The 13401-nt window shown below is 45.0% G+C and overlaps 1 protein-coding gene across 1 annotated transcript in view; it reads right to left on the bottom strand.

Moving 5' to 3' along the window:
- The window catches only part of C2H6orf89 (chromosome 2 C6orf89 homolog), a 55539-nt gene that overhangs the window by 10320 nt on the left and 31818 nt on the right, over positions 1 to 13401 (bottom strand). The window contains exons 4-6 of the mRNA XM_060231519.1: positions 12907 to 13058; positions 12668 to 12807; positions 5781 to 5907 (exon numbers count right to left, since the gene is read on the bottom strand). Of these exons, the coding sequence (XP_060087502.1) occupies positions 5781 to 5907; positions 12668 to 12807; positions 12907 to 13058 (419 nt within the window). The remainder of the gene's footprint in view (positions 1 to 5780; positions 5908 to 12667; positions 12808 to 12906; positions 13059 to 13401) is intronic.

Here is a 13401-nt window from a genome sequence, read left to right as displayed (position 1 = left end):
ACAGGCACACAATCTCCTTCCTTGGGGCTCAGCTCCAGCTGCTGTTGACTCGCCCCGAGCTGAGAGCGGTGCCTGGGCTTCTCTTTCCTCATTGCTTTTGGGTGGCTTAGAGGTGCTTCAAGAAGCAAAGGTGTGGCTGGGGAGGTGGCATGGAAAGGAAGAACTTGCCCCTCAAATTCAAGAATTGCATATAAAGCTTCTATAAAAGATGAAAGTTTTAAGATAACATCTTGGAAACAGAAGAAATAGTCTTGGAAAATCAAAATCGTCTGCATTTGAAATACGGTCAGCACTGGCACTTTATTCTTTCCGCAGAGTCAGGTGAATGGTCTCCAAGCGCTTTAAGTCAGAAATTGACACAATGAATAGGGGTGTGCATTTGGTTTGGCTGAACCGAATAAACCTCCGAATCCAATTGGAAGCCATCAATATTCGGAAGTATACGGAAGTCCATAGAAAAGGTGGGAAAGGAGCTTCTGTGGCCTCAAGGGAGCTGCTTGCCTCCTTTCCCGCCTTTGGAAGCCTTTTCCCACCTCTCCCATAGCCTCCCTGGGATCAAGGAGGGAGGGGGAGGGGGAGAGGAGCCCCAGCAGCCAATACAAAGCTTGCATTTGCAAAATGCATTGCAAATGATTGCTTTGCAGGGCTGTGTTGTTCTTTTGTTTACTTGGCTATCCAAGTAAACAGTGTTCTCTGGCCAATCACAGAGCAGTGGTATTTTTTGAAACTGCTCTGTGTAGGGCCAGAGAACCTTTTTAAGGAGTCTGCCTGGCTGGACTCCATTCCATTGCTGCTGTGTTGGTGTGTGAGAGAGATTGTGCTGCGCTGGCCCTTGGCCTCAGCTGCTGCTGCTCTCTCTCAGCCTTGCCTGACCTGCCTGGAGAAGAGAAGGCATCTAAGTTAAGACAGTCTTGGGGTACTTGTTTTTATTTTAGTTAGTAAAAGGACTTTTTAAGACTCAGAGTCCCTTTACTTATCCAAATTTGGGTGGGTGGGTACTGGGTAGCTTATTTGGGTTAGGATTAGGGGGTTCTGCTGGGGGTGGCCTATATTTTACTTTAGTGAGAGGACTTTTAAAAGTGCAGTGTCCTTTTACTTTTCCTGATTTGGGTGGCTTGGATTTCTTGGGGTTAGGGTGAAGGTTTTTTTGGGGGGAGGGGTTGGTAAAGTTCCTGTATTGTTAAAAGTCAAGTTTTTTACTGTTTTAAAAGGATCATGTGTTTGATTTGTTGCTGCTGTGTTGTGCTGCTGTTGTTCCTTTTCTCTTCTGGTTCTTGGGGGGGGGGCTGTTTGGCCTAATTTTCATTGTTTAAAAGGTCACTTTTTTAACCGTTGAGTTTGTTGGCCTTTTCTCAGTGATCTGTTTGGATCTGTTGTTGTTGGTTTTGCATCCTGTCCTGTTGTCCCTTTTCCTGGTTCTGGTTTTGCGGGGGTGGGGGTGTTGTTGACTGATTTGGCCTGAGGTTTTTTATTGTTGAAAAGGTCACTTTTTTAACCGTTGAGTTTGTTGGCCTTTTCTCAGTGATCTGTTTGGATCTGTTGTTGTTGGTTTTGCATCATGTCCTGTTTTCCCTTTTCCTGGTTCTGGGGGTTTTTTTTGGGGGGGTAAGTTAAAAGTTGAGTTTCTTTGTCACGTTTTGATTTTTTTAAATTACCTCTGGTTGGTGTGGGGGTTGGTGTGTGGGCTGTGTGGGGTGGGTCACTTTCATGTAAAAACACCATTATAATTTTTGGAGTCTGAGGGTGCTTTCAGTTTCGCTAGGGCCACTAAATAGGCTGCCCCACTAATAAGGGTGTTTTTAGGGATTGTGTTTTTTGAAATTTTAAAAAAATTAATCCAGTTTAGGGCTTATCTTCTTTCAAAATTCAACCAGGCCAGATAAGGGTGAATTAAAAGGCAGCGTGACTACTAGGCCACATCAGGCTCCCTTTTAAAGAGACTAGGGTTGCAGTGCATCTTGCTTTCAGCCACTGAAAGCTGGTGCATCCTTAGATTTCCATAGGGTAAACCACAGCTTCTCTCTAGTTATAGGGGACAACTGATTTCTAGTTTGCAAGGGAATCTGGTTTGTCCCAGGATCTAGTTAGGAGAAGTTTAACTAGGAGGATATAACAAGGATTGCCTTCATCTCAAGGTAGCCTTTTTTAAAACTAGCCAGGTAGAGGCAGGATCACCTAGAAGGGGAGGGGGAGGACCCAGTTCCTCCACACACACCTGTGCATAGGGCCACTCCATAGCCGCCTTCCAGCACTCCGACCTCTGGCCATAGTGTGATGAAGAAGTCCCGCCTTGGGCCCTTCATCGAGGTGCGATTAGGTGCTAGCACTGAGCAGGGGTCTGCTGCTCGGGCAGTCTCTCCTCCAGCTGATGTCACTCGGCCTCAGCAGCCGGAGGAGGGGCAGCAAGAGCAGCCCGCCTTGGAGATGAGCTTTAGGGACAGTTTTCTGTCCAAAACTATCACCCCAAGGAGGGTGCAGTGTCGTGCAGGAGCTGGAGGAGAAGCTGGTTGAGGAGGACCAGCCCCCCTTCTTCGGCCAGCTCTCCCAGTGTTGTTTGGGGCAGGGCTGGAGAGCTGGCATCTGGATTTCTGCAGCCAGGTCTGCAGAGCAGACCTTGAGCAGATTGTGTTTTGTGTGGCAGTGACATTGGTAACTGGGTTTATATTGGTTCCAGACCAGCAGGGTTCATTGAGTAGATAGATGGATGTAGTGCATTTGGGTCCTATAGAGATTATCTGGTGTGAAGTTAGGTTTGGCTTTGAGACCCCCAGGAATTGGACCCCCTGGTCCAATTTTTTTTTTTTTGGCCTTGTGGGTTTTGTGCGGGACAGTGCCCTGAAGCTGCACAGCAGTTTGGGGGGCTCTCCTTAAAAACCCCTGCTCCCCAGAGCCACTTTTCCCACGATAATTACAGTGGGGGAAGTGGCTCTAATTGGTTTTTTCTCACCATTGGGAACAGTGTTTCTTTTGGGGTGCCCACAGATGGGTGCAGTCTTTTTGGGGCAGGGGGGTTGCATGCGGGGGAATCCCCTGAAGCTGCCCTGCAGTTTTGGGGCCTCTCCCTCAAACCCCCCTCTGGCCAGAGCCACTTTCCCCACAGCAATTATAGTGGAGGAAGTGGCTAATTGGGCTTTCCCCAGCATTGGTGGCAATTGGCCTTTTGGGGAGCCCAAAGACAGGGACCCCCTGGCCCAATCTTTTTTGGACTTGGGGGTTTTGTAGCAGAGAGTCCCCTGCAGGTTCCCTGGAGTTTTGGGGGCTCTCCCTCAAACCCCCTGCCCCCCAGTAGCCTCTAATTATGCCCTATGTTGCCATTGATTTCAATGGCCCATAGGGTATAATGGTGGGATAGGGGCACCCTCTTTGGGTGTCCCTGGAATGGGACCCCCTGCCCAATATTTTTGAGACTTGGGGGGTTTGTAGGGGGGTTTGTAGGGGAGAGTCCCCTGCAGGTCCCCTGCAAATCTGGGGGCTCTCCCTCAAACCCCCTCCCCTCCAGGTGGCTTCCAATATACCATATTTTGCCATTGATTTCAAAGGCCCATAGGGTATAATTGGGCCATATATTCGGAAAAAGCCGTATATCTCCTGTATATACGGCTATTCCGAGTACTGGTATTCGGAAATACATGGTATTCCAAATATTTTGGCCCCATATATTTCCGAATCCAATTTTTTCCATTTTTTTTTTTTTTGCACACCCCTAACAATGAACTGAAAGTATCTTTGGAAATTTATTTCTTGCACGTTGTACCTTGTATTCATGAATTATTGATAATATGGAATGATATATATTTTTGAAGTGTTTGTAGAACAATCATTTATATTTTTGAAGTAATTTTCACGATTTATTCGTTATTTTCCAGTTATTTGCGGTTTTTGTATAGTTCTGATCTGTGGATCTCAAGGCTTAACCACACTCTTTAGAGTGTGAGTAGAGCTGGCTGGAGGTGGGCTACAGGCATCCACAAAAGAGATTTATTACCTGCTACCTAATTTTAGGAATTTTTTTTTAAGATAGATGGGGAGGAGGTTAGTGCTCAGGAGGTTAGTACTCAGGAGGTTAGTGCTCCAGAAGGGAGTAAGAAAAAAACTGTAGCCATCTGTACTTCAGTGCAGCTTAAATAGACAGCAGATGATATATTTCAATGGTGGAGGATGGCAATACAAGCAGAGTTCTGAGAGTTACTCTATTAAGTAAATAAATGTACAATCACTGTTTGTAGGTAGATAATGAGCAACACAGCACACAAATATTTACAAGATGCAAATAAGACACCAATAAACACAATCCTGCATCACATATCATGCATTTGACCTTTCGGCAAGATACATAAACTACAATGTATATAGCAGGGGTGGCCAACAGTAGCTCTCCAGATGTTTTTTGCCTACAACTCCCATCAGCCCCAGCCAGCATGGCCAATGGCTGGGGCTGATGGGAGTTGTAGGCAAAAAACATCTGGAGAGCTACCGTTGGCCACCCCTGGTATATAGGAAAAGGGAAATACGTGAATGGAGTGAAATTGGCTTAACCGAAAACAGAAAAAAGGGGGGACAATCCAAACTGAATGAATTAAGAACGTAAACGTTAAGAAAATCTGAATGTATAGACCCAATAATTCTGTTAGTCAGAAATATTAAATATTGACAGATATACAAAAATATTAAATATTGACAGATATACAAAAATAAGCATGTTTATTACAAAGTAGATTAAAAACATTTATTGGTCCTGGTGACAGCCTAAATTAAGAATCACGTTGTACAGTGACAACCAAAAATCACTGTTATTGACGCTGCCCATGCACATTTCAGCCCGCTGGAGTTCCTCAGCAGTCAAACAATATTACATCACTACTGGTTCCTGGCTGTGAATTTTTCTGACCAAGCGAGAAAGGTACACAATTCAACCATTTCTACAGGAAAGTGCACCTGACCGTGGCAGAAAACTATCAAGAATTAAAATTAATTCTTGAGTAATATCTTTGCCTTTGTTCATGGACAATAATCATTACAAAATTTTTGTCTCGGTCAATTTATAAAAAATGGTTGCTGCATTGTAATGTCAGGAGCCATTCTGTAATATCATTTGTTTGGTCTCTGAGGAAGGCCAATGGGCTGAATAGAGTTGTGTTGGTGAAGAATGTGACGCGTGAGAGAAATTTGCATTCTTTGTGAAAGTTATTAGCCTAAGTGGCAAGTGAGAAATAAGACTTAGATCTAAAAAATAAGACTAGGCCTATTAAAGGAGCTTTAGAGAAAGAGGAACAGTACCTAACTGAAACAATTGTTTTTATAAATTTTACTGAAATGGTTACTCTGTTCTACTTCTCAATAAACTCTATTTTGTGTTTAAGAGACAAAAACCGTTTTATTTAGAGTTAAGGATTTTCTTTTATCTCAGGGGTACCCTCATGAGCTGACCATTCTGTCATTCTACAAAATACAACAGCACCTGTCCTTCAGGTTCAAATCTGAGGCAAGAGCCTTTGGTGGCAGCAAAAATAAGCAGGAATGCCAAGGAAAGCAAGGAGACAGCATAATACGTGTGTCACCTCAGAACACTACAGAGAGGTGCCTTTACAGGTGTTACATATAAGGGGGTCTCAGAAAAGGGCAAAACCTTACACAATAACTATGTAATATGCAAATACTGGGACACATTTGACCTTATGTTCAGCATACCGATGCCTCACTTTTGAGAATTCACAGGACACTCTCAGTCCTCTGCATGCTGGAATGCACATGACCTAAAGGTGGATCTTTAAAATACTCACCTTATCCTGAAGTTTTGGGTGATGGATGAGAAAACAGCTTTCCAAGGAAACAGAGGTTGGGAACCACAATGAAGAGAAGATGGGGAAAATCTCCTCTATAATCTGACTTTTATTCAGAGTTTTTTCCCTACAGAATATAAGAGAGAATAAAAGATTTCAGGTTTTCACGGCTGGTAATATCATTAGGGTTTGTAGAATCTTTCGGGCTCAAGTGCCGTGTTCTACTGGAGAAAGTTTTCCTTCCAGACGTTTCGTTCTCAGCTGCGGAGAACATCCTTAGTGGCGTTGCAGCCGGAGCAGGCGCTCTGACCTTCTTGGCTGCTGTGCATTGAGTGGGGCCAGGGCTGCTGGAGAGCTGCTATTTCTAGGCTGGAGGGGGTGTGGTGAAAGGGCAATTGGTTTGTGGATGTGCCCATTGTTTGGTGGGGCTTCCTGGAAGGGTAGTGATAAGGAAACTGGCTGTTGAATGTGCCCATTGTTCTGCGTTAATTGCTGGGAGGGTTGGAAGGGGTGTGAAGATAAGGAAGATGGTTGTTGACTGTGCTGATTGTTCTGTGGAATGTACTGGTTGTTCTGTGACTTTCTGCAACCAGGAAAGATGACGGAAAACTCGGCCACACTGTATTCAGGAAACCCACACACACTGACCGCCATCTAAATAAGAATTCCAATCATCATCCTCACCAAAAACGTACAGTTGTAAAAACCCTCATCCACCGTGCATCACGCATCTGTGAACCAAGCCAACTCCAGCAGGAACTATACCACCTCAACCATTCACTGCAGTCCAATGGATACTCCCAACAAGAAATTAGAAGAGCCCTCCATCCCAGGAGACCATCCACACCAAATCCCGAGCCACACACAAATGTAGGTACAGCCTTCCTGCCCTACATAAAATCTGTCACCGACCGCATTGGCAAAATTCTCAAACGCCACAATGTTGACACAGTCTTCAAGCCCACACAACAGATCCGCCACATGCTGCGTTCGGCCAAAGATATGAGAGATCCACTTTCAACCCCTGGAGTTTACAAAATACCCTGCTCCTGTGGTGCATTGGCATTACCCAACGCAGTATCAACACCCGTCTCACCGAACACAAGAGACACTGTCGCTTGTTTCAGCCAGAAAAATCAGCTGTAGCTGAACATGCACTTCAAGAAGGAGACCACGTCATCCACTACGGTCTCACATTATCATACCCGCCTGAACAGAGAAGCTATTGAGATTTACAAACACCAGCACAATTTTAACAGAAAGGAAGAAGGCATTTTCATCCACCAATCTTGGTACCCAGCTCTGCAAAACACCCTACAGACTATAAATTGCAGAAAGTCACAGAACAACCAGTACATTCCACAGAACAATCAGCACAGTCAACAACCATCTTCCTTATCTTCACACCCCTTCCAACCCTCCCAGCAATTAACACAGAACAATGGGCACATTCAACAGCCAGTTTCCTTATCACTACCCTTCCAGGAAGCCCCACCAAACAATGGGCACATCCACAAACCAATTGCCCTTTCACCACACCCCCTCCAGCCTAGAAATAGCAGCTCTCCAACAGCCCTGGCCCCACTCAATGCACAGCAGCCAAGAAGGTCAGAGCGCCTGCTCCGGCTGCAACGCCACTAAGGATGTTCTCCGCAGCTGAGAACGAAACGTCTGGAAGGAAAACTTTCTCCAGTAGAACACGGCACTTGAGCCCGAAAGATTCTACAAACCCTAATAAGAGAGAATCATAATATTATACCATAACATTTCTGCCCAGACCCAAACTATTTGAAATATTTCTATCTCTGGGTCAAGCTAGTGGTGATTTGCAATCAGGTTTCCCTCTTCCTCTTTTTAAAGGAAGTAGTCCCCCAGGGACTGAATTCAGATTATAATCATGATATGGGGGGGAAGGGATAGTTAGCCTTCCTTAAACCATTTCCTAATTCCTGTCTCCTACCCTGGAGCAACTATTCATCCTGTGTGAGAGAAAGCACAAATACCCATTTTGCAGGAGTAAAATAAAAATTAGCGTAATATAACTTTACCAGAGACTCTGAGTTACAGACCGGGACTCCTTGAACTAAATTCAGATCACTTATCTTCTCCCAAGAGAACAATGAGACCAAGGAACCATATGGCTAATACAAGAATAAGAGTAATTTTTGAAAACTCTTTGAAAAAAATCAAGTTCATTTTGAAAATTATATCTTCGAGAAGGGAAATAAAGGTCACCTCGTCCAATGTTAACAAAAACCACATGGGGCTTTGGGATTCCCAGCCTATTCACCCTTCCAGGAAAAGGGAGGGTAGTGATACATTTTAGAAATCCCTGTGTGGGGACCTGTCATGATTCATAGTTTGATATCCTGTACCCAAACTGTCCATCACAAGTTCAAGAAGTGAGAATAGCACTGAGTGATTTTAAAAACACTGTATTCCACAAACATTGCATGCCCAAATTTAATTCAAAGTATAAAATCTTTATGCTCCTGCATGCAAACAATTGTGTTCTCTTTTCCAACCCAGTCATGAAAAGGGTACTAACTGCAAGGCTCATCTACCTACCAGTATACATTTAATGGAGGATGTAGACAGGGTCCTGGCTGCAGTGAAGCCTACTACCTGCCCCCTGGACCCCTGGCCATCTTGGCTTGCGAAGGCTTGCCAGGATGATGTCAGGGTTTCTCTAGGTGACATCGTCAACTTGTCTCTGACAAGCGGGACATTCCCAGAGAAGTTAAAGGAGGTGGAAATTCGGCCACTTTTGAAAAAACCCTCGCTGGACCCTACGGTTCTAGCTAACTACTGCCCAGTTTCAAATTTATTGTTTCTGGGAAAGGTAGTTGAGAAAACGGTGGCGGAGCAACTACAGATTTTCCTGGATGAAACATCCACCCTGGACCCATTCCAATCCAGTTTTCGCCCGTCCCATGGGACTAGTCGCCCTCACAGATGACCTAAGAAGACATCTGGACCAAGGCGGGTTGGCGCTGCTGATTCTTCTCAACCTGTCAGCAGCGTTTGACACGGTCAACTATGATCTATTGACCCACTGCCTCGCCATCACCAGAATACGGGGGACAACCTTACAATAGTTTTCCTCCTTTCTCCGGGGACGGGGACAAAGGGTGAGGCTGTGTGAGCAAACCTCCATGCAGCTCCCACTTATATGTGGAGTGCCACAGGGAGCTATTCTCTCGCCCATATTATTTAATATCTATATGCGCCCCCTTGCCCAGATTGCCCAAGGTTTCGGTCTGAGTTGTCACCAGTATGCTGATGACACCCAGCTCTATCTGTTGATGGATGGCAGACCGTCCTCTGCCCCTGAACACCTGTCTGAGGCATTAGGAGTCGTAGCAGGATGGCTACAGCAGAGCCGACTGAAGTTAAATCCAGCTAAGACAGAGATCCTGTGCCTGAGTCGAGGGGAGCGGTTTGTGTACCCAGCTCCCACCCTTGACTGGCGCAGTTTTAGTGCCAGCCCAACAGGTGAAGAGCTTGGGAGTGATCCTGGATGCCTCACTCTCCATGGAGGCCCAGGTCACGGCAGCTGCCAGGTCTGCCTTCCTTCATCTACAGCAGATAAGGCAACTAGCACCATATCTCTCCCCCTGAGACTTGGCCACAGTGACCCATGCAATGGTCACTTCCAGATTAGATTACTATAACTTGCTCTATGTTGGCTTGCCCTTGAAGCTGATCCGGAAACTGCAGCAGGTGCAGAACGCGGCAGCCCTCCTGCTGACTGCATCACCTATAGGGATGAGCATGTGGCCAGTGCTCCATGGCCTGCACTGGCTGCCCATAGAGTACCAGATCTGCTTCAAGGTGTTAGTTCTGACTTTCAAAACCTTACGCGGCCTGGGACCAGCATACCTGCGGAACTGTCTCTTCCCGTATATGCCCCGGAGGTTGCTTCATTTGGCCTCCCAGGACAAGCTGACTGTCCCCGGCCCAAGAGATGCCCGTCTTGCCTCTACCAGGGCCAGGTCCTTCTTGGTCCTGGCCCCAGCCTGGTGGAATCAGCTCCCTATAGAGATCCGGGCCCTACCTTGCTTACTAGCCTTTCGTAGGGCCTGTAAAATGGAGCTGTTCCGCCAGGTCTTCGGGTGAGGTGGCGGGCATCTGCCCATTAGATTGGTTGGCCTCCCCTACTGTATATCCTACTGTTTTTCTTACTGCGCTGATTCGCTGCACTGTCCAGCTGCGCCATCTCATCATAATTGTTCTGCCGAGCTATTTTGTTTATTGAATAACTGTAATTGACTTTTATTAATATATGATTTTATTGTGATTTTATTATTTATGTTGTGCTCCGCCCTGAGCCCCTATGGGGAAATGGGCAGAATACAGAATGGGCAGAATAGAAATAAACTAATAATAATAATAAATAATAATAATGGGAAGTGGAGGATGAGGACTACTTAAATCAGGGTCAGTGGCATCAAGATGATGTCCCTGCAAATGTCAAAAAATGGCAAGGGGGGCTCTTCTGCATGATATAGTTAAATGATTACCTTGTTCATTGCATGATTTCATAAATCTGCTTTGGTACAAACTTTCCAGAAAGATCATAGATTGGGTTTGGGATCAGTGTGCATGAAAAGGTGCAAACTTTCACATGGAGGATGTTGCCATATTTGCATTTGCAGCTGCAATGAGAGCAAGATGGAGAACTGTCCCAGAGTGGAAACAACTCTGGAAAATTAATAACTATGCTCTTCAATACTGTTGTTTTTCTGGTGCAGCTATACCGAAACTTTTTAATATTTTCCATTTGATTGTATTATGTTGGTCACATGATCGGTTCTTATGCTTCAGGCCTCTAAAACTAACCCTCTTTAAATTTCAGTGGGTAGCTGTGTTGGACAGAAGTAATATAATGGAGTTTGAGCCCAGTGGCACCTTTTGTTGGTCTTAAATTCAATAAGCTTCCGTGTGCATGCACACTTCATCAGATACACAGAAGCTTATACCCAGAATTAAACTTTGAAGGTCTTAAAGGTGCCACTGGACTCAAACTTTGTTCTAACCTTCTTTAGGAAAGACTTAGAATTAAATTGATAGCTCTGAAGAGATGAAACATAGTTTAATTAGAAGTTTCACATCTTTATTGCAGGTATGCCACCAAACTGATCACTGAAAAGCCAGCTACCATGCAGTAATTTAATTAACAGTAACCTCTGCAATGATTTGAAGATAAATGACTTCTGGGTGACAAAAGCCTCCTTTGCATGCTCTTTTCCATGCTTTGTCTCAATGCAGTGATTCATTTTAAGCTGTTCAGTCCCAAGAATTCAATGCAAATAATCCACCCATTATATTTTCGGTGTAGAGTGCTACAGAATACCTGGGGGGCCAAGCACATTCCATCCATAATGGGAGACTTGCCTAAATCCAAAAGTCACCTGTAGACTGCTGCAGCTGGCCTTTACTATGTCTCAGTGTACACAATTGACATCATTGGTGTTTATTTTATTTATTGTTTTGATTTGATTTGTATCCCACCTCCCCAACGAAGCAGGCTCAGGGCGGCTCACAGCATAATTAAAACAATACATATGATAAAATAGTACATTCTATAAAATTATACATTCAATGATTAAAAACATTTAATTTGGTGTTCAGATCTAGATGTTATATTAGATTTTACTGTGCGACGGTATTCCATCTATGATGTAGGCTCCAAGTTAATTAAAGGCCAGCTGGAAGAGGATGGTTTTGCAGGCCCTGCGGAACTGGCCAAGATTCCGCAAGGCCCGCACTTTCTCTGGCAGTTGATTCCACCAGTGGGGGGCAGCGATCAAAAAGACCCTTTCCCTGGTGACTTTCAGTTTGGCCTCTTTGGTCCCGAGGATTACCAATAGGTTTTGAAATCCAGATCGAAGTACCCTCTGGGGAATATATGGGAAGAGACGGTCCCTAAGGTAAGCAGGTCCTTGGCCACATAGGGCTTTAAAGGTAATAACCAGCACCTTGTAACGAATCTGGTACACTATTGGCAGCCAGTGCAATTCCCACAGCCCCGGCTGTATGTGCTCCCACTTTGGGAGCCCCAATAACAACCTGGCCACCATGTTCTGCATTAGCTGTAGTTTCCGGGTTGGCACAGGGGCAGTCCCATGTAGAGGGCATTACAGTAGTCCAACCTCAAGGTGACCATTGCATGGATCACTGTTGCCAGGTCGTCAACGCTCCAGGACCAACTGCTTCACCCACCTAAGATGGAAAAAAGTGGATTTAGCAGTGGCTGCTATCTGGGCCTCCATTGTCAGGGCAGGCTCCAGCAGCACCCCCAAGCTCTTGACCTTGTGCGCCACTTTCAGTGGTGCACCGTTAAATGCTGGAAGGGGGATTTCCCTACCCAGACCGCCCCCAGGCAAAGGACCTCTGTCTTCGCTGGATTCAGCATGTGTACCAAGGGCTGCAAAGTGTGGACTTGTACCCTCCCTATTGTGTCTGGGAACAGGTGGAAGGCCTGGTTCACACTTTGCAGGGCACAGGAGCCCCAGAGACCTCTAGACCACAACGCTGGCAATCTGGTGAGCCACAATTCTGCAGCTCCTGAAACTCAAAGCATGGCCTATAAGTATACGTCTCTCTCCAGAATCAGGTGGAAACCACAACAGTTTTAATAAGCCCTCCCAACCCATTCCTTTATATGCCAAATTTGGCTGAAGCTGATTTGGGTCAAGATGAACCATTACAATAATAAATTAGTCAACTATAGGGGCAATAACTCCACTGTGATAATTTCTACTGTTTTGTTCCCACTTCCCCCAGACTTCTGGAAGATCACTGTGTGTTCCTCAGCTGGGAATACAGTCAGATCAGCTCAAGAAAGAGGCAGGATATAACTTCAGAACTCCACTCAAACTCACCGGAAAAAGTGATATAGAAGGCCCTGCCCCAGATGGCTGCTCCTGACTTCAGCTGAATCTTCATGTATCACAAAATTTATCAGATCAGGGTAGAGAGACTGAAAATGCTTCATTTCATCATAAGACCGATACTGTCCTGTCTTGTGAGAAACACAGTAGATGTTTATATGCGCTATGTTTTCTCCCAAGCCTAAGGAATGTATCACCTTCTGTCAAACATTCCACACTATAAAAGTTACCTTGATGACAAGAGGCTGCGATTGCAGGAGATTTTCTGATAGCTCTCCTAGGTCAGCTGCTGCCCCAAGATTTTTCATGGAACAACAGCAAGAGCAATTGGCAGTCAGAGAAACATTCTGTCTACAATCCAGGCTCCGCCAGTCTTGACATTCTTTGAAGGAAAAGGACAAAAAAGATCTGTGAACTCTTCACTTAAACAAATAACGAGTTCCAAATACTATAGTCATCACTAAGCTTGCAGTGGAATATCTTGAAATTACAAATAGGTTCCAAGGCTAATTCACTGAACAGGAACCTTTAAGATCAATGTGAACAACAACAAAAGGGACAGAAACCACATGGTGAATCTCAGACACAGAGCATACCACAAACAGCTTCTGGTAGCAATGCATCATGCTGCTTTTGGATCTTCAAAGTATGACAATACTGGGTACAAGTTTAAAGTAAAAGTCTTAGCATGTTTCATTAATCAGATACACTGAGTAAGCAAGAAA

The sequence above is a fragment of the Heteronotia binoei genome, chromosome 2, assembly GCF_032191835.1.
Source record: "Heteronotia binoei isolate CCM8104 ecotype False Entrance Well chromosome 2, APGP_CSIRO_Hbin_v1, whole genome shotgun sequence".
Lineage (NCBI taxonomy): Eukaryota > Metazoa > Chordata > Lepidosauria > Squamata > Gekkonidae > Heteronotia > Heteronotia binoei.
This window is presented reverse-complemented; position numbering and strand designations above follow the sequence as displayed.